Source organism: Rhineura floridana, chromosome 3 (genome assembly GCF_030035675.1).
Source record: "Rhineura floridana isolate rRhiFlo1 chromosome 3, rRhiFlo1.hap2, whole genome shotgun sequence".
NCBI lineage: Eukaryota > Metazoa > Chordata > Lepidosauria > Squamata > Rhineuridae > Rhineura > Rhineura floridana.
In genome coordinates, this window is record NC_084482.1 from 115,834,441 (window position 1) to 115,861,646 (window position 27,206).

Consider the following 27,206-nt stretch of genomic DNA (forward strand, 5'->3'; position numbering starts at 1 on the left):
TGGTTGCAAATCAGTTTTCTTCAGGTAGATTTAAGAAATGTGCAAATGTACAATTTGTATTGCATTGGATGGAAAGTGAATTGTTATAACTACTATAAAATATTTCCAAAGGTTAATTCCCCTTTTTTTTCCTTGAGAGATTTTTAAATGCTAGTGGATAGTGTAAATATAGCCTGTCCTCTGGATCAAATGTTTGGGAGCATTTGCACAGTTATGACTTCAAAGTCATTTAAATATAAATAGGTAGACTCATAGTTCAGTGAGGCTACCCATCAAGGATGGAATGAGAACTGTATTTTGAGATTTGATTCACTGTCTTCCTGCCTCTTCTTCTCCTTGATCAGATTGCTGATTGCAACATGGCATCATGATTGCAAGATGAGAGTGACACATCTCTCTCCAATTTATCTGAGGATTTCCCCATATTGACTTTGGATATGAAGCTCTGCTTCCTTCTTTGTTGCCTAGTGTCTTTGAGGGACATGACATCAAAATGCATTTAATTCTTTTCTTTTTCTTAATAACAGCCACCGGGGTGGGGTGGCAGATCTGATCAGGACCACAGTGGTATGGGAAAGGGGTTTAGCCCTTTTTACCTACACTGTGATTTCAGTGACAATAGCTCTTTCAAGCCTTTTCAGAATATCACCCCTGACACCTCTGTCCCTTTTTGTTTTCCATAAAACTAATTTTGCAGTAGACACCCCTCTTGTTTTCTGATATAGATATATAATGTGCCTCAATTCCTACACATAGTGTCATTTTTGAAAGCAATCCTGGGGGCAGCCCTAACAGCTGACTTGGTCTTGAAATTGGACATTGTATAGTTAAGTTACAGTACAATGCTATACATGTATTCCCAGAAGTAAGGTTCTTTGTGTTTAATGGGGCTTACCCCCAGGTAAGTGGGTACAGGATGGCAGCCTAATAATAAATAATAATAAATTTAATTTCTGTGTCGCCTATCTGGCCAAAGGCCACTCTAGGCGACGTACAAAACAGTTAAAACACAATGAGATAAAATACAATAATACAATAAAAAACAGTATGAGAATAATACAGCAGCAACAATATTAAAACAGGGTAGGAGGCATTTCAGTCACAGTAATTAACCCTCCCCGGAGATCCCAAAGGCCTGTTGAAAGAGCCAGGTCTTTAAGGCTTTACGGAATACATTTAGGGAAGAGGCGTGCCGGAGATCCTGTGGGAGGGAGTTCCAGAGAGTGGGGGCCGCCACTGAGAATGCCCTCTCTCTTGTACCCGCCAATCTAGCTGTTTTTGTCTGCGGGATTGAGAGAAGGCCTTGAGTGGCTGATCTTGTCGGGCGGTATAATTGGTGGCGTTGAAGGCGCTCCGTAAGATAAACTGGGCCGAGACCGTATAGGGATTTAAAGGTTAATACCAACACCTTGAATTGGGCCCGGAAAACAACTGGTAGCCAGTGTAGATCGAACAACACTGCTGTGATGTGATCCCGGCGGCGACTATTCGTAAGTAGTCGAGCCGCCGCATTTTGTATAAGTTGTAATTTCCAGACCGTTTTCAAGGGTAACCCCACGTAGAGCGCATTACAGTAGTCCAAACGAGAGGTGACCAGGGCGTGTAGTACCAGGGGGAGCTGATGAGCAGGAAGGTAGGGTTGCAGCCTTCGTATGAGGTGCAGTTGATACCAGGCTGCCTGGCTCACCGCCGAAATCTGAGCCTCCATGGACAGCCTGGAGTCAAGTACAACCCCAAGACTGCGGACCTGGTCCTTCAGGGGTAAACTCACCCCATTGAACTTCTCCCAACCTTCTTTTGTCCCCCACAAGTAGCACCTCGGTCTTATCGGGGTTCAGCTTCAGCTTGTTCCTTCCCATCCATCCACTCACGGATTCCAGGCACTTGGACAAGGTCTCCACAGCCAACTCTAGTGAAGATTTAAACAAAAGATAGAGCTGAGTGTCATCTGCATATTGGTGACACTGCAGCCCAAATATCCTGATGATTGTCCCCAGCGGCTTCATATAAATATTAAATAGCATGGGAGAGAGGATAGAGCCCTGTGGCACACCACAATTGAGAGGCCAAAGGTCTGAAACCTCCTCCCCCAATGCTACTTGTTGGTACCTATCGGAGAGAAAGGAACGGAACCACTGTAATACAGTGCCTCCAATTCCCAATCCCTCCAGGCGATGTAAAAGGATACCGTGGTCGACAGTATCAAAAGCCGCTGAGAGATCGAGGAGGACAAGAAAGGTGAATTCTCCCCTATCTAATGCCCTCCTCAAATCATCTACCAGAGCGACCAAGGCTGTTTCAGTTCCGTGACCAGTCCTGAAACCCGATTGGTATGGATCCAAGTAATCTGTTTCATCCAAGTGTGTTGACAACTGGTTGGCCACCACTCGCTCAATGACCTTGCCCAAAAATGGTAGGTTCGAAATTGGGCGGAAGTTATTGAAAACTTGGGGATCCAAGGAGGGCTTCTTCAGGATGGGCTTTACAATTGCCTCCTTGAAGGCTGATGGCATCACACCCTCTTTCAAGGAAGCGTTTACCACCGCCTTGATCCCCTCGCCCAATTTCTCTCTGCAGCTCATAAGGAGCCACGATGGGCAAGGATCAGTTAGACAAGTGGTAGTCTTCACAGATGAAAGCACCTTGTCCACATCCTCAGAAGGGAGAAGCTGAAACCGATCCCAACTTACCGGCATGCAACTGGCCAACTCTGGTTCATCCACTGTATCCACGGCGCACGGGATCGAGCTCCGTAAGTGTTCGATTTTGTCAGCGAAGTGCTTTGCTAATATATCACAGGAGGCCTTTGACTGTTCCAAGGGTTCCTGAGCAACTGGACCGACCAGGCTTCGGACCACCTGGAACAGCCTCCTGGGACAGCACTCCGCAGACGCAATAGAGGCAGCAAAGAAAGCCTCCTTTCCTGCCTTTATTGCTACTTGGTAGGCAGCTACTGCTGCTCTAACCTGTGTCCGGACATCTTCGGAGCGAGATTTCCGCCACCGGCGCTCTAGTCGTCTTACCTCCTGTCTCAAACTACGCAACCGCGGTGTATACCATGGTGCTAGTTGAGTTCTATTCAGGGGGAGAGGACGTTTCGGAGCCACCCGGTCTAATGCCCTGGTGATCCCATCATTCCACTCCTTCACCAGGGTTTCGACCAGGCGACCTTCAGCAGGTTCCAATTCCCCTAGCGCAGTCAGGAATCCATCCGGATCCATCAGGTGCCTGGGACGGACCATTCTAATAGGTCCTTCACCCCTGCGGAGGGGGCATGGCATTGAGAAGTCCATGTTTACCAGGTAGTGATCTGACCATGACACAGGGGTGGAATGAACCACTCCCAACTTCAGACCACTTCTCTCATCTCCCAGGACAAATACAAGGTGGAGATCATGACCAGCTACATGGGTGGGCCCAGTATTACTAAGATGCAGTTCCCAGGAAGCCATGGTTTCCAGGAAATCCCGAGGGGCTCCAGTGAGAGTGGCCTCGGCATGCACGTTAAAGTCACCCAGCACTAACAATTCTGGGGACAATGCCCGTACAGCCGAGACCACCTCCAGCACCTCGGCCAGTGAGTCTGCTGTGCAGCAGGGTGGGCGGTACACCAGCAGGATCCCTAAACTGCCCTTCGGGCCCAACCTCCAGTACATACAATCAACAAATTGAGTCCTATGGAGAAGAGGTCTGGCAAAAACCAAGGACTCTCAGTAGATGACTGCCACGCCCCCTCCCCGCCTTCCTACCCTCGGCTGCTGTGCATAACGGAAACCTGGTGGACACATGGCCTCAAGAATGGGAGCAGAGGCTTCATCCAAACAAGTTTTCGTAATGCATGCCAGGTCTGCCCGCCCATCCAAGATCATATCATGAATGAGTGAGGTTTTCTGAGCCACAGACGTGGCATTACATAACAGCAGTCGAAGGTCGATAGGAACCTTGCGTCCCCCAGTTTTCATCTGGTTCTGAGCAGACCCGGAACATGGGATGGATATAATGCATCTATCCCGTGTTCCCCTATTCCGGCATGGTCTGCCAATAGCACCCTTCCAGCGCCTGCCGCCCAAACTTCCTATAACTTGGCCCCCCACTTCCCTCCCTGGCTTGCACATGCCTTTATCCCTATCTGCCAGTCAACAGGTCATCCACCCTAACAATTTTGTCCGGAGACCCGCCTCCGTACCCAATAACAGCTGTAATTAGTTAAAATAAATTAATTTAAATTAAACTAAATCAATATAATTCCCCCACTTTCACATTCACATTCACACATTCATACACACTCACACACAACACACTCCCTTCTATTTGCCAACAGGCAGGCCTACTCCCTAAAAGCAATAAAAAATAAAAATAAAAATAATAAAATACAAATACAATACAATAAAAATAAAATAAAATAAATAAAAAGAAAGCAGCAGCAAGAGCAGCAGGCTCCCCTTCCCTGGGTGGCGATGTTCTCCTTCTCCCTGCAGGCACTGGGTCTCCCAGGCCACCTCAGCCAGCCGGCTTATGTATCCCTCCAAAGAGGGACAGGTGATGGCAATTAGTCACAGCTGGCTGGGTACCTGGGACCTGGTCCTGCAGGAGGCACGTCTGCCAGGCAGCAGTCCCACTGGGAAGGGTGGTGGAGGTGATGTTCCAACAGCAGCAGCAACAGCAGGCTCTCCTTCCCTGGGTGGCGATGTTCTCCTTCTCCCTGCAGGCACTGGGTCTCCCCTAGGCTTTGGTTTAGGGTTCTTGAGACTTTAATAGCAGTATGGCAGGCAGAAATTCAACAGGTCAAGTCTTTTCTACTATGGAAATATAATTATGGGGAAAGCTTCACCATGACTACTCTCTAATTTTGTGGTATGTCATGCCCCCCTGGCAGCCATTTTCAGACCAATGCCCCCAGCACTTTCAAAATTTCAAATGTCCCCTCCCCTCCAAAAAGGTTGGCAACTCCTTTGCTGGATCATAGTGCCTCATGTTCATCCCTGGTCCAATAAGAAGCCCACAATAAAAAGTGCATAAGTTCTTTCTTTTACAATACAGTACCTAACCCCAGGCATCAAGGACTTGGATTCTGTTCACTAATAGGCAAAAAAACCCTTGCAGTTTAAGAACGTATGTATAGCCAACAGGTATTTTTGTAAGTATATCAAACTTTAAAAAGCAGGGAAATTGGGTAGCTATAGTGAATGCACCAGACCTGACCTCCTCTCTGAGATATTGTACCGCCCTACAAATTTGTCAAAATGCAAACACAATATGGGTTGGCCTTTTACAGTCCAATCCACTTCCTGTGTAGCTTGGGAGAATTTGGTAACATGTGCCTCTGAGCAGATGGTGAGTGGTGGCAACACCTGCCATCTCCAAAGATGGAGAATTACATTTTTGTATGTTTGTTGGTGTTCTTGCTTTGATTCTTTCCTATGTTGCTACTATTTCTACAGAGAATCTAACTGGGAAAATTGTTTCTTTCATTATTCATCCTAGAAATCTGTGTCAAATTTATTTTTTATTAATTTCAAAGACTTCTTATTGGTCAATGTCATATGATGGTGAAGACAGCCTTTTGTGTTTCAAACTGAAGGTTATGTTCTATTTCTATTTTGGGTGCATTAACAGTTGAATCTGAAACTGCAGTTTGATGTAAAATCAAACTGATTACAATATGTTGCTACTTCAGCAATGACTCCAGCCGTTAGAAAAAACAAACTTGGACTTAGGATAGGTGGAACTGACCATGGGGGAATGGGGAGGGGGGGAGGAAGGGCAGATTTGAACATTTGCATGCTTATTGTGTTGAGTGGGATTTACTCCCATGCAGACATGCTTAGGATAGGCAAAACTGACCATGGGGGGGAGGGAGGAGGGAGGCTGGAGTGGGCAGGGGATGGGGAAGACGGAAGTGGGGAGGAGAGGAAGCAGGGCTGTGGAGTCGGAGTCAGGAGCAATTTTGGGTGGAGTCGGAGTCGGTAGAAATTGGGATTGGGCTCATGGGAGTTGTAGTTCAAAAAAGTAACTTTTCTAAACTCTGGATTCACGTGGTGGTGATGAAATGCCTTGTGCTACCATTTTACTACAGTAAATTTGTTATTACTAGTTAATATACATTTGCCATTTTTGAAGGAGTCGGAGTCAGACAGTAGAAAAATAGAGGAGTCAGAGTCGAAGGGGTGGCGTACCAACTCCACAGCCCTGGGAGGAAGGGAGAGGAAAGGGGACAGGAGAGAGGGGAAGGGGAAAGGCAGGTTCGATTATTTGCATGCTTTTTGAGTTCAATGGGATTTACTCACGTGCAATCATGCTTAGAATATGTAAAAATGACAGAGGGGAAGGGGGAGGGCATAGGAGAGGGAAGGAGGAAGGGAAGGGGGAGAGAGGTGAAGGAAGGGGGAGGGAAGGAGCAAAAGGGAGGGGATAAGAGGGAGGAGGAGGGGAGGGCAGGTTAGGTTTGATCATTTGCATGCTTTTTGAATTCAATGGGATTTATTCCTGTATAATCATGCTTAGGATAGGTGAAACTGACTTGGGGGAGGAGCAGGGAAGGGGAGAGGAGGAGATTGGGTGGGTGGGCACTGGGCAGAGGGAAAGCCCCTTTCCTTTCCAAAAGGATAACATTGTGAACAGTATCATTGTTTTTCAGGGTTTCCTTCACCTTTTCATTCTACAGCAGGCACATGTAGTCTCACCCAAATTTAAACCAAAGATGACCACATCCACACCAAACCTTTTTTTCACTTTAGACAGTCCTAGCATCCTGCAAACAACCCTGGGAAGTGTAGTTTGTGAAAGGTGCTGAGAGTTCCTAGGAGAGGCCCCATTCCCCCGCAGAGATACAATTCCCAGAAGAGGGGCTGACTGCTAAACCATTCTGGCCACTGGAGCTTTGTCAAGGGAATAGGAGTCTCCTAGCAACTCTCAGCACCCTTCACAAACTACACTTCCCATGATTCTTTGGGGGAAGCCTTGACTGTCTAAAGTGAAATAAAGGTCTGGTGTGGGTATGCCCACCTGACTAGCCAAGCCAAACAGCTGTGAGTCTGGCTTTGAGAACACTAACAGTTGGGTCTTACTGAGCATGCCCAACATTATAATAATCAATGTTAAAAAAAAATTAAATGGCTGATATTTAATTAATTTAACTTTTAAACTGCAGAAGATGGTCAGAGTACGGGGCAAGGTCAGTAATAGGATTACAGGCACTCTGTGAACATGGCTGATTTTAATGAATTTCAGCAAATTATGAGACCACTGACAGAAAAACGTCCAACAGGGGTCTAGATTTTTTCCTCTTGTTTTACACTTCGAATTAGTTCTTTCTGACTGTTTTGTGTAGCACCATGAAAACATAGAGGGTTTTTAAGCAAGCATTTCTGAGTTCAGGACTATAAGTTTTGTAAGGTTTTGTTTTGAAATGAGCTTATTGGAAGCAGCAGAATGGCAAGGGGGATATTTTCAGTTTAACATTGCAGAAAGTGAAAAATCCATACTGCCTATAGTATACAGCCATTCTTGTGGCTGTATAAGAAGTTCCAGTGAATGGAGCACTCATGGGAAGCAATTTCAGCTAGTTCCCCATTTCTCCTAAAGTCCCCTATATCGTTTGAAAATCTGCTGTGTGGGGTTGGGAGACCCTTGGGAGTAGCATGGGAGGTAGCACTGGCAGCTGCAGGGAATAAGGGAAATCAACATACATAATTTCCACTAGTGAAAACCTCCATTAGATTGAAGTCTCTAGGCAACTCAGAATCCAAAGGCTGGTTCACATGGAGGTTTAGTGTGAGTCTGGTGCTACTTGCATCCCCGCTAAATTCACATAGTTCACATGACGTTGCAGGCAAAGAAAAGGTAGGATGCAGTTTTTCCCTTTAAATCCACATTAAACCAATCTGGGGATAATGTGAAAAGTGATGGTAAAACCATCTCTGCTACGCAGCATTAATCCATGTAGGCTTTTTGCTTCAATGTTTTTTGCTGGGCGGGTGGATCCTTGCTTTCAGATACTCCCCTTTGTCCATCCACTAAACTCTGATGGCTTAACCAGCCACTTCTGGCTTTGTTCTATCCTCCCACATTTGCTATAGCTTTCCTTTCCCCCTGTTAAGTTCCTTCCCTCAAAAATTAGAAAGACCTTTCCTTATCAGTCTGCCAGCAGCTATTTTTTGTTATATCAAGAGCAGCTGCTTGACAGACACTTGCTGTTTTTATTTCACTACTGTCTTTTTAACTCCTTCCTTCTGCTTTTCCTTATAGTGTATGAGGCACTCCCTTTCCACCAATATCTTTTTACAGATGAGAATGACAGTTTTAGTTATGCAGCTTGTAATGAACAATGTCATCACACAAAAGTATTGTTAATATAAATGAATCAAGCAGCAATGGAAATGAATAACATGTCTTTTTAAATTAAATTTGTATTCAAATAGCACATTATCATTTGAAAACATGAGAATTTGTTAGAAAGCAGAATTGAGCTGGATAAGTGTAAGGGGAAAATATATACATGTATATTGACAGGAACTCACATTATTTAGTTTGTTTATAAATTAGTGAGCAGGTAGATTAAGTGTAGTCAAAAGTTGTAATGTTTTATATTAATGGACTATGTTAATCCATAATCTTCAGATTGAATATAGTTGGCTGATTTGTATGGCAACAGTGGTTCAATCTTTTTAGATGTTCGGAGCTCTGGCATATTGGTTGATAGGAAGTTTTAGTCGTGATTTCAATAGGTCTGCTCTGAGTATGACTTAGATGTATATTGGCTATTGTGTTTTAGCTTCTCAGTGGTTGATATAAATAAGATTAATTTTAGTTTCTCTACAAGGAACGTTCCTTGTAGCTGTGAAACCACTATGCCCACCCTGTGAAATTCATAGGGAACCCCCCCATGCTTTTGAAGAGAAGTCTCCCTTTGCCACCTAAGCATTTGTTGGAAGGAAGAAGTTTACACACAGATGTCATTTTTGCAAGCGATTTCCCTTAATATAATATATTTTAAAACTTTATTTTCATTAATGTGCATGCCTTCTCCTAATATACGTATTTTGTACACATTTTTGGGTTGGAGAACTGCATCACAAAATTCAGATAATTATGTATTTTGAAGGATAGCTGCATTTCAATTTGCATATTGCTTCAGGAAGTATGATTTAAGTAGATTCACATTACAATGCAATCCAAAGAAATTTCTTTCCCACCCCTGCTTATCCATTAATGAAATTATCTTTGCAGAAGCTGCTCTCTTTGCATTCAAGAACTAACATGTGGAACAAAAAAATTATCAAAACCAATTGTCAGCAGTACGTTTTTAGCACTGATGACTGTAACTGTAATACTTAAATTCTTGCTGCTTAATACTGTCAGCTCTTCACTGAGACAGCAGTGTCGGTGGGGGTGCAGGCAGGGCTGGAGATTCCTTGGTAATTGCCAGGCCGTAAGGCCTCAGCCGGCAGCTTGGCTATAAATCTGCCAGGCTAGCAAGGAGGAAGCAAGATAAGGGCAGAGGCCATTCGAAGCTTATGTGCCAAGCCAGAAATCCAGAAGAGACGTCAGTGAAGGTCTGGGTCTAGTTTGCCGAGAGATCGGTTCAGGGGATAGGAAGACACACAGTGGTCACGCCTGACGTTGTAGTCAGCAACAAGCTGAAACCAAGGTTTGACTTTTAAGGAGCAGGTTTGTCAGCAGGTGTGAGCCCTCAGCGTTTTGGCCTTAAGTGGACAGACCTGCCCCTCTTCTGCCTGACCTTCTGTTGTCTACGTTCTGCAGGTGAGGGGGGAGTATCCTGTTCACTGTCTGTGTCTGGCTGAAGGGCTTCAGCTGTGTCTGGGGTGCTCTGCAGCTGAGGGGGAGAAGGAGCTGGGTTCTCAGGAGTTTCCTCCGTTTCTCCTTCTGGGTCTGCTGCTTCTGGGTCTGCTGCTGTTACTCCCGAGTCATCCTCATTTGATGAGTCCTCTGACGGGGCCATGATAAATACTGAGTTTTTTCTACAGAATAAACACTGGAAAATTTTAATGGAAACGGATCATTGAAAATGTTTTCCATAGCAAACATAGCCAGACAATCTTTTAAAAAGTCATTTCAGAGCCAGTCTGTTCATAAATGGGCATTGTACTTTAATATAGATTATGTGCGTTGTTGTTGGTCAAGCACTTAAATTCATTAAGCCTACTGGAATGCACGTGCTCAACACTAGGTCTACTTCATTTACTTAGACTAGCAAAACTTATATCCATATTTAATCTAGGTATGAAGGAAAGTTCTTATAGAAAGTTGGCACAAATTCAGTGTCTCATGCAGGGAGAATAAATTTGTTGGCCTCACTTGGACAGAGTCATAGTTCTGCAAGTCACATTTTGTTAACTGATGCTCCATTTTTTTTAATGCAAAAGAAAGCTTTTAATCTGTTGTAGGCATAAAATTAGCAAAAGTCTATATCAGCATAGTATATATTTCTGCACATGCAGCACTGGAAAGTAGTAGGTTTACAAAATATCCAGTAGGGTGTTGATGTGTGATCTAAAATGTTTGATTTTTCCCAGATAACCATTTGGAATATTTTCATAACTCTACATAAGAATCTACAAAACTATTCATATTTAGTAATAGATTTCTTGATGCTGGGTCTGACAGTGGTTTTATGACACAATGTTGACTTAGTTTCAGATTTGCACAACTTTGAAAGCTTGAAGTACAGATGAGGTCTGAATGCATTTATGAGTTTTAAACAATTACTTGAAATTACTTTGAAAAAGCTTTGATCTTAAGATAAGAAAATACTGATCTGTGCTTGCTCTGTCTGGCACCCAACAGGTATGGATGTGTGGGGGTCGCATGGAAGATATTCCTTGTTCCCGTGTTGGCCATATCTATAGGAAATATGTTCCTTATAAGGTTCCAACAGGAGTCAGCTTGGCAAGGGTAAGACCCCATTTTGCTATGTTTCCTTTGTTTCTTATATTCAGTGAAGATGCAGTTTTCTAGAAAGATAATGGATAGGATCCATTGTAACCTTAGTAACTCTCAAAGCAGTTTGGGAGTTGACATTGTTGTGCAGGTAGTAGCACACAATTTTAACAATCATCAAGTCTAATAATAAAAGCAGTTGCTCTCAATGTTATGCAACAGCTTTTGCAAGTGAAAGACACCCATTAAATTAGGCTGTTGGGCTACATCAAGATCATGCCTTCTGGTGTTGGAATGGCTATTGCGTGTGTGAGCTGCCACAATTGGAGATCACCCTCTATCCTTAGCTTGCATTGCGTTAAAAGCACTTTAGAATGGCAAACCTCATTCCCTCAGTAAAGGGCAAATACGTCAATTAAAGAATTCTTCCATTTAGCTGGCAAGGCATCTGAAATCAAACTGATCCACATTAGCATATTCAGGATGGTTGAAAATACATACACATGGGGTCTACTACTCAGAAATTCAAGGTTTGCCCACTCACCTTCTCATATAAAAATGAGTGCTTTTACCCAAAGGTACATATTTCAAAGATGGGTAGATGCTCCCTCTGGTGGGAAAAGACAGTAACAGAAGAAAAGAAGTGATGACTGAAAACTCTTCCCACATCCACCTTTAAATTTTATTTTTGATAATTAGATGCTGATAAACTAGTTTCACATTTACAAGATTTGTTGGTTGTCTGATTCTTTGGAAAAGCAATCATTTTGGAAAAGCCCAGGCATTTTAACATTTTACCATTTTTTAACATTTTTAATTTTAGTATTTTGTACTTAATGTTCTAACAGACAGTTAAATTGTAATCTGATGACCAGGTCGTTTTTTTAAAAATTGTATTTGTTGTATTTTTATTTGATGTGCACCGCCCAGAGAGCTTGCTATGGGCGGTATAGAAATTGAATTAAATAAATTGAATTAAATAAATAAATAAATCCCAGTGTAGCATCTGATTTGCACATCTCAGCATAGTATTTCACAAAGTCCATTAATTAGCCCTTTATGATTGCCTCCATGTAAGACAGCTAGTTAACCTCCCATATATGCAACAGCACAGACACATATTAAGCAGAAGAGAGCTGCTTATCTGTAAATGTTCAGTGTATCTGGTACTTTCCCCATTAGAGATGAGCTAGATTTTCTAGTCTGTTTCAGATTCACTGCTGTAGAATGGCATGCACTCATTCTGGCTTCGGGAACATGCATTTGGGTGCTGACTGGCCTACCACAAGAGAAGTTTGGCTGCTGAGTATTTATTGTACATGTACTGAAGTATGTATCTACTTTATAGGTTCCCAATGTCCGCAGGTGTTTCTGTAGGTGACATGTGTACAAAAGAGGAGTGTGGAAGCTGTCAGTCACACAGCAGGCACATGGGCAGAATTGAGAGTTCATTGATTTTTAAATAACAGGCTACTCTACTATTGCTTCCACCCACCTACTGCTCCATTCTTTTTGCAGAGAGAGAAAGATGAGATGCACCAATCCAGTAGGCAAAAAAGAGTTGATAATGGCTTCTTGCCATAAAGCTGTTCATGTCTTCTGCAAACTTTCTGTGACACCCAACAATTTGGGGAAGCACCATAGCTCAGGGTAGAGCATCTGCCTTGCATGCAGAAGGTACCAGGTTCAATCCTCAGCATCTCCAGAAAGAGCTGTCATAAACCCTGGAGAGCTGCTGCTAGTCAGTGTAGACAATACTGAGGCCTAGATGGACCAATGGTCTGACTTGGCATTAGGCATCTTCCTATGTTCCAAATGTGTAACTGGCCATGCCTCCATATCTGCCATTTTGTGGCATCTTTCTCAAAATTCCGGTTGTGCCCACATACCCAAAAAAGGATGGAGTCCCCATGATCCTATATTATGACAAATAACCATCCTATGCTGTTGCAACAAAAATGATTCATGTGGGTACCATAAAGATCAACAAATTTATTGTGGCATAAATTTTTGTGGGTGAAGCCACACTTTGTCAGAATAAAGAATTATGGCACATGAAAACTTACGCTGCAATACATTTGCTAGTGTTTAATGTGTAAAAGACAAAACAAAGTGAAGGGCATTCAAAAGCTCGCAAAAAAGGGGGGGGGAACCCAAAATGCCACACAAGATCAGGGAGATAAAAAAATTTTTTCAAAATGGTTTTTATTGTATAAATCTGTATTGGAACTTGCCCAACGCATTTCAGCCCAACCAGGGCTCTCATCAGGGGCTATAAACATAACAGAAAATTACAATGAAATGGACAGACCTTTATCACTTACATATTTAAAATTAAGGAATACTATGAGTATAACAACATATATTTTGTGACTAACAGTTCTAATGATATTTTCTTTAAAAGTAAACTTTTTGGATTTCATTTACACAAATGTAAATACAGAATCTTTACTTTAAGTTGCAAAAATAAACTTGGATAAAAAAGCATTTTTTTTAATCCTACACCTAAAGGTCAAATTAATTACCATGTGTTAAAAAAAATTTTTAAATAAAAAAACCTAAAAAAGTCATATAGTTTCCTTCTGTAAACCATTATAAAATTATTTAGCCTATGGTGCTTTTGAGAAAAGCTGTAGTTACTTTGTTTTTACACAAAGAAATTTCTTTAGATTTACAAACATGTGAGTACAAGTAATGTCTGTTCAGTTATATTGTTTCTCATAAGTTGAAACAACCTTATACATGTTTTGTTTTCTGCTCTTGGAAACTATTACAAAACAATTCAATCCTTGGTATATATTTTTATATATGAAGCAATCATCATGCTTTGTTGCTATAAGAAAATTTTTTAATTATTAGGTATAACAATGCCTTTTTTATTTTTTACAACATAAAGTATAACAATGCTTTTTTATCCAAGTTTTTTTGCAACTTAAAGTAAAGATTCTGTATTTACATTTGTGTAAATGAAATCCAAAAAGTTTACTTTTAAAGAAAATATCATTAGAACTGTTAGTCACAAAATATATGTTGTTATACTCATAGTATTCCTTAATTTTAAATATGTAAGTGATAAAGGTCTGTCCATTTCATTGTAATTTTCTGTTATGTTTATAGCCCCTGATGAAAGCCCTGGTTGGGCTGAAACGCGTTGGGCAAGTTTGAATACAGATTTATACAATAAAAACCATTTTGAAAAAAAAAATTATCTCCCTGATCTTGTGTGGCATTTTGGGGTTTCCCCCCCCCTTTTTTTGCTAGTGTTTAATGTGCCACAGAAATGGGGTGGGGAACTAGATCTTGCCAGCAAGCCAAATTGTTATCTCCTCCATACTCCATGGGTCAAGTCTCACAGATTGGTGGGACCACCCACCTCTCAGTCATCTGACCATTGACAGGTGTCCCTTTTTGAAATCAAACAGTGTGGGCAAATGCCTATCCCACAATGCACTTTTTCAGATTGTGCAGAACCCATTGCAGTCAGCTGATCATTGGATCTTACGGAGTGCTTTGCATAAGCCACTTCCAGCTGAGACAGGTCTTTCTCTGCTCAACACTTGACAGCATATATGATGTAGGGCAAGTGGGCGTGGCTTGGTCAAAATGGCCTTGCAGGCCAACTAAGGAGGCCTGGTGGACCTAATGAGGCCCATGGGCTGGAGGTTTCCCATCTCTGATCTAAAGGGTGCTTTCTCAACCACAGAAACCAGACTTTTGTGAATAGAACCCAAACTGGTGCATCTGTCACTTTCATTATATAGCTTTCATCGTATGCTGAAGACACACCTCTTTACCCTGGTGTTTGACCCTTAAGATACATAGTTTTAGGACCCATTCTGGTTATGATTGTAACTTGTTCTGGACTGATTTTAATGTTGTATTTTATATTGTTGTGACCCACCCTGGGACCTTCTGGTAAACATCAGGTAATACATCTAATCATTATCGTTATCTCCATGAAATTACTTCTCTCATTCTCATGCATCGCAAGTAGAATAATAGAGATTTCACTTGCTATAACTAAGGTAATCTTTATGAGACCTTTTCTTGTATGCATAATTCAAATTTGGGTTATGGGTATGTTCTCTTTTCATTTCTTCCTTTCAAACACATTGTCACCCATGTAGAACTTGAAGCGTGTAGCTGAAGTGTGGATGGATGAATATGCAGAGTACATTTATCAGAGGAGACCTGAATATCGACATCTATCTGCAGGAGATGTGACTGCTCAGAAGGAACTTCGCAGTAATCTCAACTGCAAAAACTTCAAGTGGTTCATGAATGAAGTGGCTTGGGACTTACAAAAGTTCTATCCACCAGTGGAGCCTCCAGCAGCTGCCTGGGGAGAGGTTGGTTTATTCAGGAAACTCAGCCATATTTGATTATATCATGGCCATGCCATGGTGTATGACTGTATATCTAACCACAGGATTTTCAGTACCTGCTGAGCCCATCTTTAAGTGCAGAGAACACATTGTTATGCATATGTACCCCTGTACATACTTAATTGTACATACATACTTTACAGCATGGATGGGAAATCTGTGGTCCTCCAGATGCTGTTGGATTCCCAACTCCCATAATTCCTAGCCAATCGCCAGTGGTCAGGGATGATGGACGTTGTGGTCCAGTAATAAAGAAGTGGTTTTCACTACTTTTCTGAAACCTGTAGTAAAGTTCATTTTTCTGCTACACTTTTGGAAGCAATATACACTGAACCTCTGGTGCATGCTTACTACTTAAGATTTACTTACTTTGACAGTCCATTATCAGGTTTACCCTGAAGTATGAATGGACTTTGATGATCTATTTTTTAACGTCATTGGGACTAGATACTGCCTTTATACTTTCCCAGTGAAGCTGTTTGTTAAATGGCTCTCAAGCCCAGACATGTACTCAACTTGATTCTTTTTCTTAAAGACATGAAATGGATTGTTCTGGATCCCTTTTCTTGGCTTCTCAATTCTTGAGCCTTCTTGACTTTTTTTTCAAAAAGGCACTTCACCTGGTGTCTTTGCATTAATACAGGATTTTGCTATGGTAGAGCATCTTAAGTACTTCTGTTTACTGCTGCTATGTCTAGAAATTAGTTGGAGACTAATCAGTAATTTAATATTGCAGATCCGTAATATAGGGACTGGCCTCTGTGCAGATACCAAACATGGAGCCCTGGGTTCCCTTCTAAGAGTTGAAGCCTGTGTGAAAGGCAGAGGAGAAGCTGCCTGGAACAATGTGCAGGTATTTGCATTCTTTCTTTTTTTTAGAATAAACTCATTTTCATTTCCAGAAGCAGGGTTAGAAAGAAATATTTTATGCAAAGTATATGTTGCAAAAATACTACAATGGTTTCACTGATGGGTTTTGCTAGGGGAGTAGAATGTAGACTGCTGGCCTGGATACCAGACAGATGCTCATAAACTGGGGGCTTTGATACACAAACACACCTTGGGTGTAGGGGAGGAGCGCTTTAAATTGTGTGCTTGAGTGCTTTGGCAGAAAATAAGTATTATCTGGAGCCAAATCTTGGAATGAAAAGATAAGAGACAAACAGGAAACTATTAATAAGCCAGTAGTAGTGCAACTATATTCTGTGCTGACATTTTCATTTCTAAGTATTTTTCTGAAACAAGTGATGAAAGATCATATGAATCTGCACCACATCCAGTGACCACTTTTTATCACATGGTGCATGATTAATATTCTAGTAGATGCTGGAGAGGAATTAAACTGGCTAGGCATTATTTTTACCCTGTTAATACATGAGATGCTACAAGTGACAGCTTTGTTCTAACATCGTAAATTAAAATGTTACTTTAGTATAGCACTGAAAGGAATAGCAGGTAAACACAACATTTGTTGGGAAGTGCTACGTAACTCTTCATGGGCAAGGAATCAAGGTAAAATATGGGGCTGCTGGATATGATTTTCAATGCCTAGAAATAGAAAATTAAACCAATTTGACTTCCAATCCAGAAAAGTCTGCAACTTGTCCTTGAGTTTCATATGCAATATTGTTGTGAAATTTAATGTGGATGTTGAAATAGATTTTTAGTCTAATTCTTCCATAAATATATCAACTTCATTTGCTTTTTATTAGTACTAACAGTGGCAACATGAAGCAATTACTTCCATGTCTTCTCATTATCAAACTGGTGTGGTAATTTTAATTGAAGAGATCTCTCCTGCTGTATTCCAAGTGAATGCATGCTTATAGCACTCCAATAGCCACACACAGTAGAACAACTCTTCTTGCAGGGAATCTCTTGCTGTTTGGCATTTTCATTCCTGTATGTTAAATATTTAATCTCACAAAGTGACTTTTCCCTGTTGTTCCTGATTCCCATTTTTAGTGCCAGTAGGAAATTATCATGACAAACTGTATTTGTTCAATTTCTTTCCTTCCCTTTTATTTATTTATTAATTTAGTAGGTGTATATCCTGCTGTTCAACTACAATCTTCAAAGTAGCTCAAAATATTTATAATAATACATTAGATACTTTAAAAACCATATACATAAAAAACTAAAAAACAAAATCAGCATGCTCCATTTCAGCAAGAACTAGCATTTGATGTTCTTTTCCACGGGGCAGTTGGTGATAGATGGCTCTGTAGTGGTGGAGTGGAGGCTGTCATTTGGAAACTTCCAGTTCAGCATTGCTGCTGTTGTATTTCCGCTCTTCACTGTATTTGCATTTCTTACCAATGTTGCCATTCTGTTTCTGGGTTTCTTACCCGGCTGTAAGGAGACAGTAGTAGTTCTTCACACTGAGTAGCTGAGGATGCTCATAACAAAGACGTTTGAGGTTTTGTCCTCACCACTTGTTCTGAGGATTTGATGTTTGTCCATGCAGGTGTTCACATTTAGCTGGCGAGAGGATATCCGTCCAGGAGACCCCCAGCACACAAAGAAATTCTGTTTTGATGCTATTTCCCACAACAGCCCAGTGACCCTCTATGACTGTCATGGAATGAAGGGGAATCAGCTGTGGAAATACAGGAAAGTGAGTTTGTGCAGTTATTATTCAGAATGTGTCAGACTATTATTTCTGTGTTATGACCACCTGTAATATCTTGAAAAACATAATTCATATTGTAATACTTTGGCCATATGACTACAGCTAAATGCAACCCCCTTTTTATAAGAAAAATAGAGCATGGTGACATCCCTACCAGAGATAGCAAAAGAAACCTTTTTCCTATAAGTATGCCATAAGAATCTGTCTTCAACTGTTCCATGGTAGGAGCTTTGTGTGTCATGTTAATCTTATACCACCGTTACCTTGGGGGATAGATGGCCCTTAGATGTTGTTGGACTCCCAACTCCCATCATTCCAGACCATTAGCTATGCTGGCTGGAGCTAATGGAAATTGGAGTCCAACAACAACTGGAGATCCATACACTGTCCATCTCTGGTTTTAAAAAAGAGCAAAGGCATAGGATGATATTTATATGGATGGCAACAATACTTAAAAGCAAGGATATTTGCTGCAGAGTATAAAGTTCCATGATAAAAATATAGAATCCTAAGGTAGGCTTGAGCAAAATGTGCTGCCAGTTAGGGCAAGATATCTCCACAAGGAATCTCTGGATTCAGGTTTCATCATCAACCCCTACTCCATAATGTCAGTGAATGTAAGATTTTATTACTTCTAGCATTCTTAATCCACCTGAAGGTATGTCTAGGTTGGGTGAGGGATAGCTCAGTGCGTGCTTCAGAAAGATTAAAAGACAAGCAAATGTTTAAAACAAGAACAAGAAGTTAACAAAATGCACAAAACACTATTCCAAGTAAGGTCTAGTGGATAACATGTTGGTTTTGATTATAAGAGAAGTGCCTTTTCTTCATCAGTGCTCATTTATATTTCAGTTGTGAAGATTTATCTTTTATTTAAAATTTGTTCGAGGCTGCTTTCCAAAAGCAATGAACAATTAATGTGGTCAGAATTGATAAAGTACCATGCATATGAGAACAACTAGTTCTAAATGAGTTGCTGTTGGATAAGTAATGAAATGACAAATACTTTTGTCCTTGAAGCTACTTTCCGTGGTGTATTCTTCCGTCTGGCAAACTGATTTCTAATTCTCATCCTCAGGACAAGACTCTTTACCACCCAGTAAGTGGCAGCTGCATGGACTGTAGTGAGAGTGACCAAAAAATCTTCATGAACACATGCAACCCTTCCTCTCCAACACAGCAATGGATATTTGAACACACAAACTCAACAGTCCTGGAAAACTTTAACAAGAATCTTGATCTTTAAAAACTGTCTATGTGTATATATTACAGCTATAGTTTTTACAGGGGAGATGACAATTTTTTTAAGAATACTTTTTTAAAAAATTAAAAGGGAGAATCTCAGGAGAGGGTGTGAGGCCAGTCTTTAATTTGATGATGCTGCATCTTTATCTTTTGGGTAACTGAATCCCACTAACTTCTAGAAATCTGCAGTGCTGTAATCACACCACAGATTCAAACCTGGTTCTCTAAGGCAGGATAGTGTACTTTCATAATCTTATGGTTTTTCAGCTACTGTAACATTCAAGGTCAATATATTTTCATAGGGGTAATGCACAACTTCCATGAATTGTGCACCACATGGTCTCAAAGCTAAGCCCATGGATCCATACAGGAGTCAAGGGTAAGTGTTATAACTGCACATCTTCAGTCCAGATGGTTTAAAGGCAATGTTGGCATTGGCTCTTCACACTGCCCCTTAATTTTGGTGGTATGAAATCTGCCTTTGTGTGGCAGGCAGCAGGAGGAAATGATGTGTGGGTGCTGCTGGATTTTCTATTACTGATTGTTGCAGGATGGATCCTTTTTCAAAACAGCTTGAGTTTAAGCTGTGAAGCCACTCTGTGGCTGTGAAGGAGAGAGGGGGGTGGAGAACAAGAAGCACCTGTCAAAGCGGTCTGCAGGAGTGATAGAACTGAGTGTTAAATCAACTGGGTCATGTATAATTTACATGTGTGCATAATTAAATTTAGTCCACTGGCATGCAAGGGTTTGACTGAAAAGATCAATTTATACAAAAACAAGGGCTAAAATCCTAAAATGAAATTTAATTCCCCAGTAACATGGGTGAGACCTACTTGCAAATAAGCATGTTTAAGATTGCAGTGAAACTGTTTAGTGGTCTGCCTGTTTTTTTCATCAATGTAGTTCTGTTTCACTTAGAACCAATTTAGGAGATGACATCCAGCCACATCTAGGGCTACAGGCACAACAATATTTTGCAACAAAACTATCCCTGCAGCATTCTGCAAATATTTAAAAGTACCTAAGAGTCTATACAATGCAGCATCCTTCAGAGTTTAGGCTTCCTCATATCCTATTCCAAATTACTTTAAAAATTGTATTTAAAATCTTGATTGAAAATAATTGGAGTGTGATGTCTTTCAGTTTTTCAGATTTACAGGTTTGAATTCAATTTACAACTTCCCCCATTCTGTGTTGGCTGCATTTTTATCAGCATTACCATTGTCCGGTATTTTTTGTTAGTGAGCTGGGAAACAGATCATCAGCAGAAACCAAGTTGATACCTTTTCCCCAGTTCAATATTCTTTGTTTGGGGGATGCCGTCTTAAACTATTAATTTTATTGAGATGCTTGTTTTTGCATTTTTAGGCTCAGAACAGCTTTTAAATCTCACTAGTGGTAAACAGCCTCCTGTGGGGGTTTTAGGTGGATTATTTTTTAATAATTTCCCATGCATTAAGATGAGCTGATTAATCATTCAGTACTTTTCCCCCTCCTATAACAGGTACGAGTTTACCTCTTCCAGTTCTACCTCACTAGTCTTCCACTGATTATCAATATAATTTCTCATTGTGCACTGAAAAGCTCAGTACAAGCTCAGATTTATTTGTTCTGTTTAGTAAAGAAAAACCCTCCATGCACATGCTAGGATTTTCCATTTTACACCAGCATGAAAGAAAAGAGCTGTTTCTGGGTGTGAAAGCTTCCTTGTGCGTATATATACTGCTGATCATAGCCTCTCTCCTTTATTTCCTCCAACACTCTAAATATATTTTTAGCAAGTCCAATCCTATCTTAGGTTAATTTTTTCTGCTCCTTGTTTTGGAGACATATTTATAACCCAGTATGTTCCAGTCATAGTTGTTTAACAAAAGTAAAATATGCTTTGAAAAAATTAGCAAGCTAGAATGTCTTCATTTCATAATGAGTCTAGGAACTAGTGCTGTTTGCAGCGGGCTACTGACCAGATGGCAAAGTAACGGGAACTTAAATATCAAATAGTTAGTTTCATATTTCATATTCCCCATTTTAGCTATGGAATCATAGACCTTCTAGTTACTTACCATAATCTCTTATTGTTTCTAAGAGCTGATTCCAGCAGTGTTTTATTCCATAGAAGAGTACCTGCAAACACAATCACAAAGAAAAATGCAAGCAACGTGAATCTTGCAGGAAATTTCCATGAGCAGGAATCTTGTCTTCTGCAAAACCCAGGATCACAGTAGATTGCAAATTGTCTATTGTAAGATCCTGGATTTCTTGCAAAATCTAGGATCACAGTAGGTCAGGTGTAGGAAACGTTTGGCCCTCCAGATGTTGCTGAATTATAGATCCCATCATCCCTGGCCATTGGCAATGCTTGCTGGGGCTGATGGGAGTTGTAGTTCATCAGCTACTGGAGTGCCAAAGGTTCTCCACACCTCCAATAGGTGGATTGTTAAATGTGGCGCTTACATTTTTTTCTGGTGGCAAGTCATGTTTGCCTTCATAGTTTCTTTCCTAATTTTTTTAGAATAGCTCTGTAAGACCATACTTCAAAATATGTGTGGATCAGTGGAACAGGGTCAGAACACATTGCATTGTACTACCCCACCTTTGTCAAACTAGACTTGCAAATTGTAACTGTCTACCGCATTTCTGCATGCACTCTACTGTAATGCCTCTTTCCTTTTGCTACTGAGTAACAAACCAAGCTATTTTCATCATATTTAATATTTCTGTTGGAAGGTTTTATAGTTATTTAAAGAAAGAAACAAGTTCCATTGGAAGAGTTGGGAAACTTTTATATGTTATCTCCTAAGTACCATAAGAATAATGTCTATATTTGTGGTGTGGTCTAGGTTTGTTCATTTGAGGCTTATTAAGTTATTAAAGAGATTTTGCCAAACCACTTTCTAGATTTAATTGCCAGTTTCTCCAGCAAGTTTTCCTACTACAAATTGTGACTTCTGTGAATAATCTACACTAAAATTAAGTCATCACATTATGATAATATGTTGATTGCAGCAAGCATGTCAAACATTTGGAGCCAAGAATCTCTTTAGTGGTGCAACTCTTGCATGACACCAGATGTAACAGAAATAGTAAATACCTGACCAAGTGCCATTTTAGCTTACCATTTCTTTTCCTAGTTACAGGTGATTAACATTACCAAGCATTCACATAATGCTTGAGTATTCACACAATAGTAATCTTTACAACTGTCCTGCAAGGTAGGCCAGTATTAGTGCCATGCTAAGATTTAGATGAAAGATGATGGCTTGCCAAAGTCTATGTAACAAGTTGATGACTAAGGTTATACTTTAAGGAGTTTCTATCTTGCAGACTTACTACAGTATACTGGTTCTAGCCTATAATGTGGCAATATTGTCACTAATCCCCTGGAACCAAATGCAGAAGCCAGATGTTAAAATATTCTTAAGGGCTTCCTCTCTGAAGCCATATAAATATTGGTCAGTTCACAAATATTTCAAACATATTTAACTCTGGCTGAGTGGCAATCTCTGCACATTAGTGAAGCATTCAATGCCCTTGAAGCCCCAGGCAGTGAGTTGAAATAATTATTAGCAGGCCACCTGCTGGTTGAGAAACAAAAGTGCATTTCTCTACTTTTATCTGTAATTAACCTTTGTTCTGCTTTATTTATAGTCATAATATCTAAAGCATGAGTTTGTAAACAAGCCAGATATGCATGTATGTTTGTGTTACCTCTGAAAAGGCTGTCAACCAAGCTGAAAATATTTTGCCTTCAATTTTTTTTAGGACACGTAGCTGAGATTCTTAGCCACACCTTAGTTACTTGACCTCAATTATGGTTTTCTTGTGCTAAAAAGCTGTTCAGTTGTAGTGATACAGGGACTTTGGAGGACAGTAGTGTGCATAATGTTACCATGCACATTTGCTGTCAGTGTTCTGTTCCAATATGGCCTAATTTATACTTTTGATCTTCAGCATGATTACTGCTTGAAAAGAAGTTCCACAGGACAAGCAGTTTCTGTGAAGTGGCTCCCTACATAGTTGCAGTGATTTGAGCATAGCATCACAACTCATAATTTTGAATTGATTGCAGCGTATGGATTGAAATATGTCTATTGCTAGCAGTGATATTATCTGAATCCTTGGAAGCCATCTAAATATCTTGGGTGCAGGAATATTCCCATCTGCTTTAGAAATTTTTGCACACAAACACATCCTGTTGTGGTTATAATGGTGGATAATTAGTAAAATAAAATTTAACAGCATCATTAAAATAAAGCAGTGCCTTTGAAAGAGCAAATGTACAGCAAATGCCTAAACTTGAACAATTTCCTAGTGCCTTGCTGGACAATGGAGTGCAATGTGGTTTGTACAAGAGTTCAGTACAGTGTGCACTTAGTAATAAATTAGGGGAATCTCTGTTTAAATATCCAGTTTAAATATTCAACTATCCAATTGTAGGATGGAAATATGGTGGTCTTGATTTAGGAAACGGGGAAATTTCTGGGTTCCTATGATTAATTTTATTACTTAAAACAAAAATTGGTGAAAGGAAATAAGCAAGTATCCCTATACAACCATAATTGTTAATTCTGACAGAGCTTCCTTAGTAGCTAGTTATCTCAAATGTTTACACGCAAACATACAGTGTTCATCATACAGTGTCCTTTCCTGATAGTCTCAAAGACATATCAAAATAGCTAACAGGGTAGCTTCCATAAAATATATGAGTCATTCATTAGAAATATTTGTCAGTATCTAGTCAGTTTCATAACAGAGAAGCAGTAAGAAAGTTGTTTCTACCCTTACCTGTGCTTGAAAACCTTTTTCACAGTGGTATCTGTTTAATTCAACTGAGCAAACAGCTAGAAGCTTTGAACTTGAAAGCCTCTATACAGCATATACCCAGAAATGTTAAAAGGTAACTGTTAGTATCAGCACAATGTGTGAATAGTGTTCCTGTAGACCATAGTTGTGATGTGACAAATGTGGTTTTAGCATTACAAGCATCAGTAGGCCATATAAAAATACATCTTTTTAACATCAAAACAGTACCCTAATATGACTGAAGCTTTTCCTTTTACTTTTACTTCAGTTCTTGTAATGAAGCTGTGATGTAAAAAATATTCACAGTTGAAAAGAGCAGATAGGTTACAGAAGCTTGCTATATGACTTAGACTGTTCTTCAACTTTGGGTCCCCAGATGTTCTTGGATTACAACTCCCATCATCCCACCAATTTGGCCACTGGTCAAGAGATCATGGGAGTTGTAGTCCAACAACATCTGCGGACTCGAAGAAAACTGTTATAGAACTAGTCACTGAATACTAAGATTGATATAAGCACTACTGGTTTAAGGCAGTGTAAACTAGTGTAAGCAGTCTGATTAGCCCCTTAAAATAGTGTATTATCAAAGCTGGCTGAATTCCCATTAGTTTAAACAGGACTTGCTCCTTGGCATGTACAGAATTGCAGCATTAGTTGCTCAAAACACCCTATCTGATATGAAGAAGAGTTCTAGGAGGTTTCCTAACATGCTATAAATATTGAGGCATTTCCCACCAATTTTATTTCCTTGGGATGTGTTAAAAAGACACCACCATCACAAAGGTGTCTTCTCAACTTTCAGAATTTGCATCTGTTTTGTGGGTAATCAGGGTCCAAAATTAGATGTGATGGTAACAGATCAATGCAGGTCTACTCCAGTCACATATTTGTGTTGTTTTTTTGGGGGGGGGGGCTTATGAGCAAAAGATGTGTATGTGTAGTGCTGAGCCTGCACTTGCCTCCTCACAGATTCTTTTCTCCCAGCTAGGCTTTCATGGTGTATCAGAGCGTAGCTGAGACGAAAGGCAAGTGAGGATTTAGACTCCTTCCTAGAATACCCTTTTGTTCTGAAAGCAACCCCCCTCTGTGGGTGTGGGTGTGTTAAAATTTATCTGTGATTGGTGGAGAAATGTAGCTGCTAATACTCACATACAGTTTGGCTGTGGATTTTTCTAAAGTCTTGGTGTTATGAACCATATATGATCTCTTAAGATGTCACATGTAATCTTAGATCATATCCATTTAGATTTTAAAAAGTGGCCCATTAACAATAGCCTGTTTAAACTGCATTCTGTTCAAAGTCAACCTAATGCATCTGTAATCACCCAGAGGTTTCTAGAGAAGTTGAGAGAGATTTAATTTGAATAGGCTAGAACTATGCAAGCACATTGCATTGGTGCTAATAAGTAGGAGTAGGATCTTTTTATTCTAATTAAACAAAATTATATGTACATTCATAACATTGCATTGTGTGCAACCAGACTAGCTGATTAAGGCTGCAATCCTAACACCATTTACCTGGGAGTAAGCCCCACTGAATTCAATAAGACTGACCTCTGAGAAGACATGGTAAGGATTTTGCTGTAAAACATCTCTTCCAATAATAGTATCAGGTGGCCAAATATGTTTTGAGGAGAGAGAAAAGGAAACAAGATGAAGTTATAGGCATCCTTCAGGGACTCTTTGTTTCAACCTTGTAATGCATGATTAACAAATTCTTTGAAATTGGATGTTGCTGCATAAACCAGTATATTTATTTTGTGCATCTTGGGACACTGTCCTAATGTGTTGCGGGAGGTAAAGGATGTCTAGCACTTTAATGTAGTATTTTTGATAAATTGGAAATCATTCGGGTGTGGGTGTAGTGTTTATAACAAATGAATGACCTTTCTTTTATAATATATTTAAAATAAAATTTTATTGTGTCTTTTTCTGAAGACATGTGGAAGTGTTCTCTTTTGTATTAGCCAAAGTGTTTTGTGTGGATGAGAGAAGAGGAATGTATTGCTGTGAAAGAGAAAATCAAATACTCTGGATTGAGCAGAAGTGTGCTGAGCTCATGTTGCCTTCCAAATTACATTCTCCAGTAGCTTCATACCTCAGTCTTTTCTCAGCATTGCCCTCTTACTTTTTATCACTTTTTAAAAAATCAATTATTTTGTGAAAACTGTGTTACACTTGCAAATTTTGAACATAAAAAAATTTGGTCATCACATATCATTTGATGTGATTTAGCAGTTAATAAATGGAAGTGTGTTTAGAAGGTATTAAGCCTATCAAAGTAGGGGTTTCTTATTAGGTTTGATTAATCTAAATCTGTTTTTACTTTTACAAAAGAATGTTGGATCCAAATATATTAGTAATAGATGTAAATTTTACAATAAATGTTTGACTGTTTCCCCCACCTACCTTCCCAAGGTCACTACTATCTTGCTATGTACGGAACACCAAATATCTCAGCCTAACCCTACCTCACAGGGTTGTTGTGAAGATAAAATGGGTGGGGGAGAGACTTTATGCATTCATTTGAGAGAGCAAGTGTAATAGATAGTGTTGAACTGAAACCTGGATGCCAAGGTTCAAATTCCCACTCAGCCGTGAAGCTCACTGGATGATCTTGGGCCAGCCAGTGTCTCCCAGCTTAGCCTACCTTCACAAAGTTGTTAGGGCAAAATAAGAAGGGGAGATCTGTGCATGCCACTTTGAGATACTTGGAAGAAAGGTGGGATATAAATGTAACAATAAAAATTAGACCTGAGGAAAACTCTCCAACAAGGCCCAGGGAGCTGAGGGGCAGCAAGTTGTAAGAACTGCCTCTCCCCACATGAACCAGTCCAGGCCCTGTGGTCTTCATCAGAGGATGTGCCTCATCCGAGGAAAGGATGGAGGGTGGCTTCACAAGAATAGGCTTTCAGTGGTATCTCTCCCCAAGAAAACACACTGGCACCATCATGTCAGTTTTCAGGTCCCCAGGCTAAGGCTGCAATCCAATATGCGCTTACCTGGGAGTAAGTCCCACTGAACCCAACGGAGCTTACTTCTGAATAGGCATGTACTGGATTGCAACCTAAGACATTTTTATTTACCCAGGCATTAGCGGTTCATTTACCCTCTCCTGTGGTACTTACTCATCTTTTAGTGGGGTGGAGGTAGGACCTGTCCTTACTGTATTGTTGGATGAGCATTTTAGGAATTCTGTATGTCATTTTAAATTTGGCTTTGAATTGATCTATCTGTATTTT

General features: G+C 40.2%; 1 protein-coding gene across 1 annotated transcript in view; it reads left to right on the forward strand.

Moving 5' to 3' along the window:
- GALNT10 (polypeptide N-acetylgalactosaminyltransferase 10) overlaps window positions 1-25,901 on the forward strand; it is an 80,773-nt gene extending 54,872 nt beyond the window's left edge. Inside the window, exons 8-12 of the mRNA XM_061617450.1 lie at window positions 10,807-10,914; window positions 15,027-15,248; window positions 16,021-16,137; window positions 17,752-17,901; window positions 18,995-25,901. Of these exons, the coding sequence (XP_061473434.1) occupies window positions 10,807-10,914; window positions 15,027-15,248; window positions 16,021-16,137; window positions 17,752-17,901; window positions 18,995-19,162 (765 nt within the window). The 3' untranslated portion in view covers window positions 19,163-25,901. The remainder of the gene's footprint in view (window positions 1-10,806; window positions 10,915-15,026; window positions 15,249-16,020; window positions 16,138-17,751; window positions 17,902-18,994) is intronic.
- The last annotated feature ends 1,305 nt before the right edge of the window (window positions 25,902-27,206 follow it).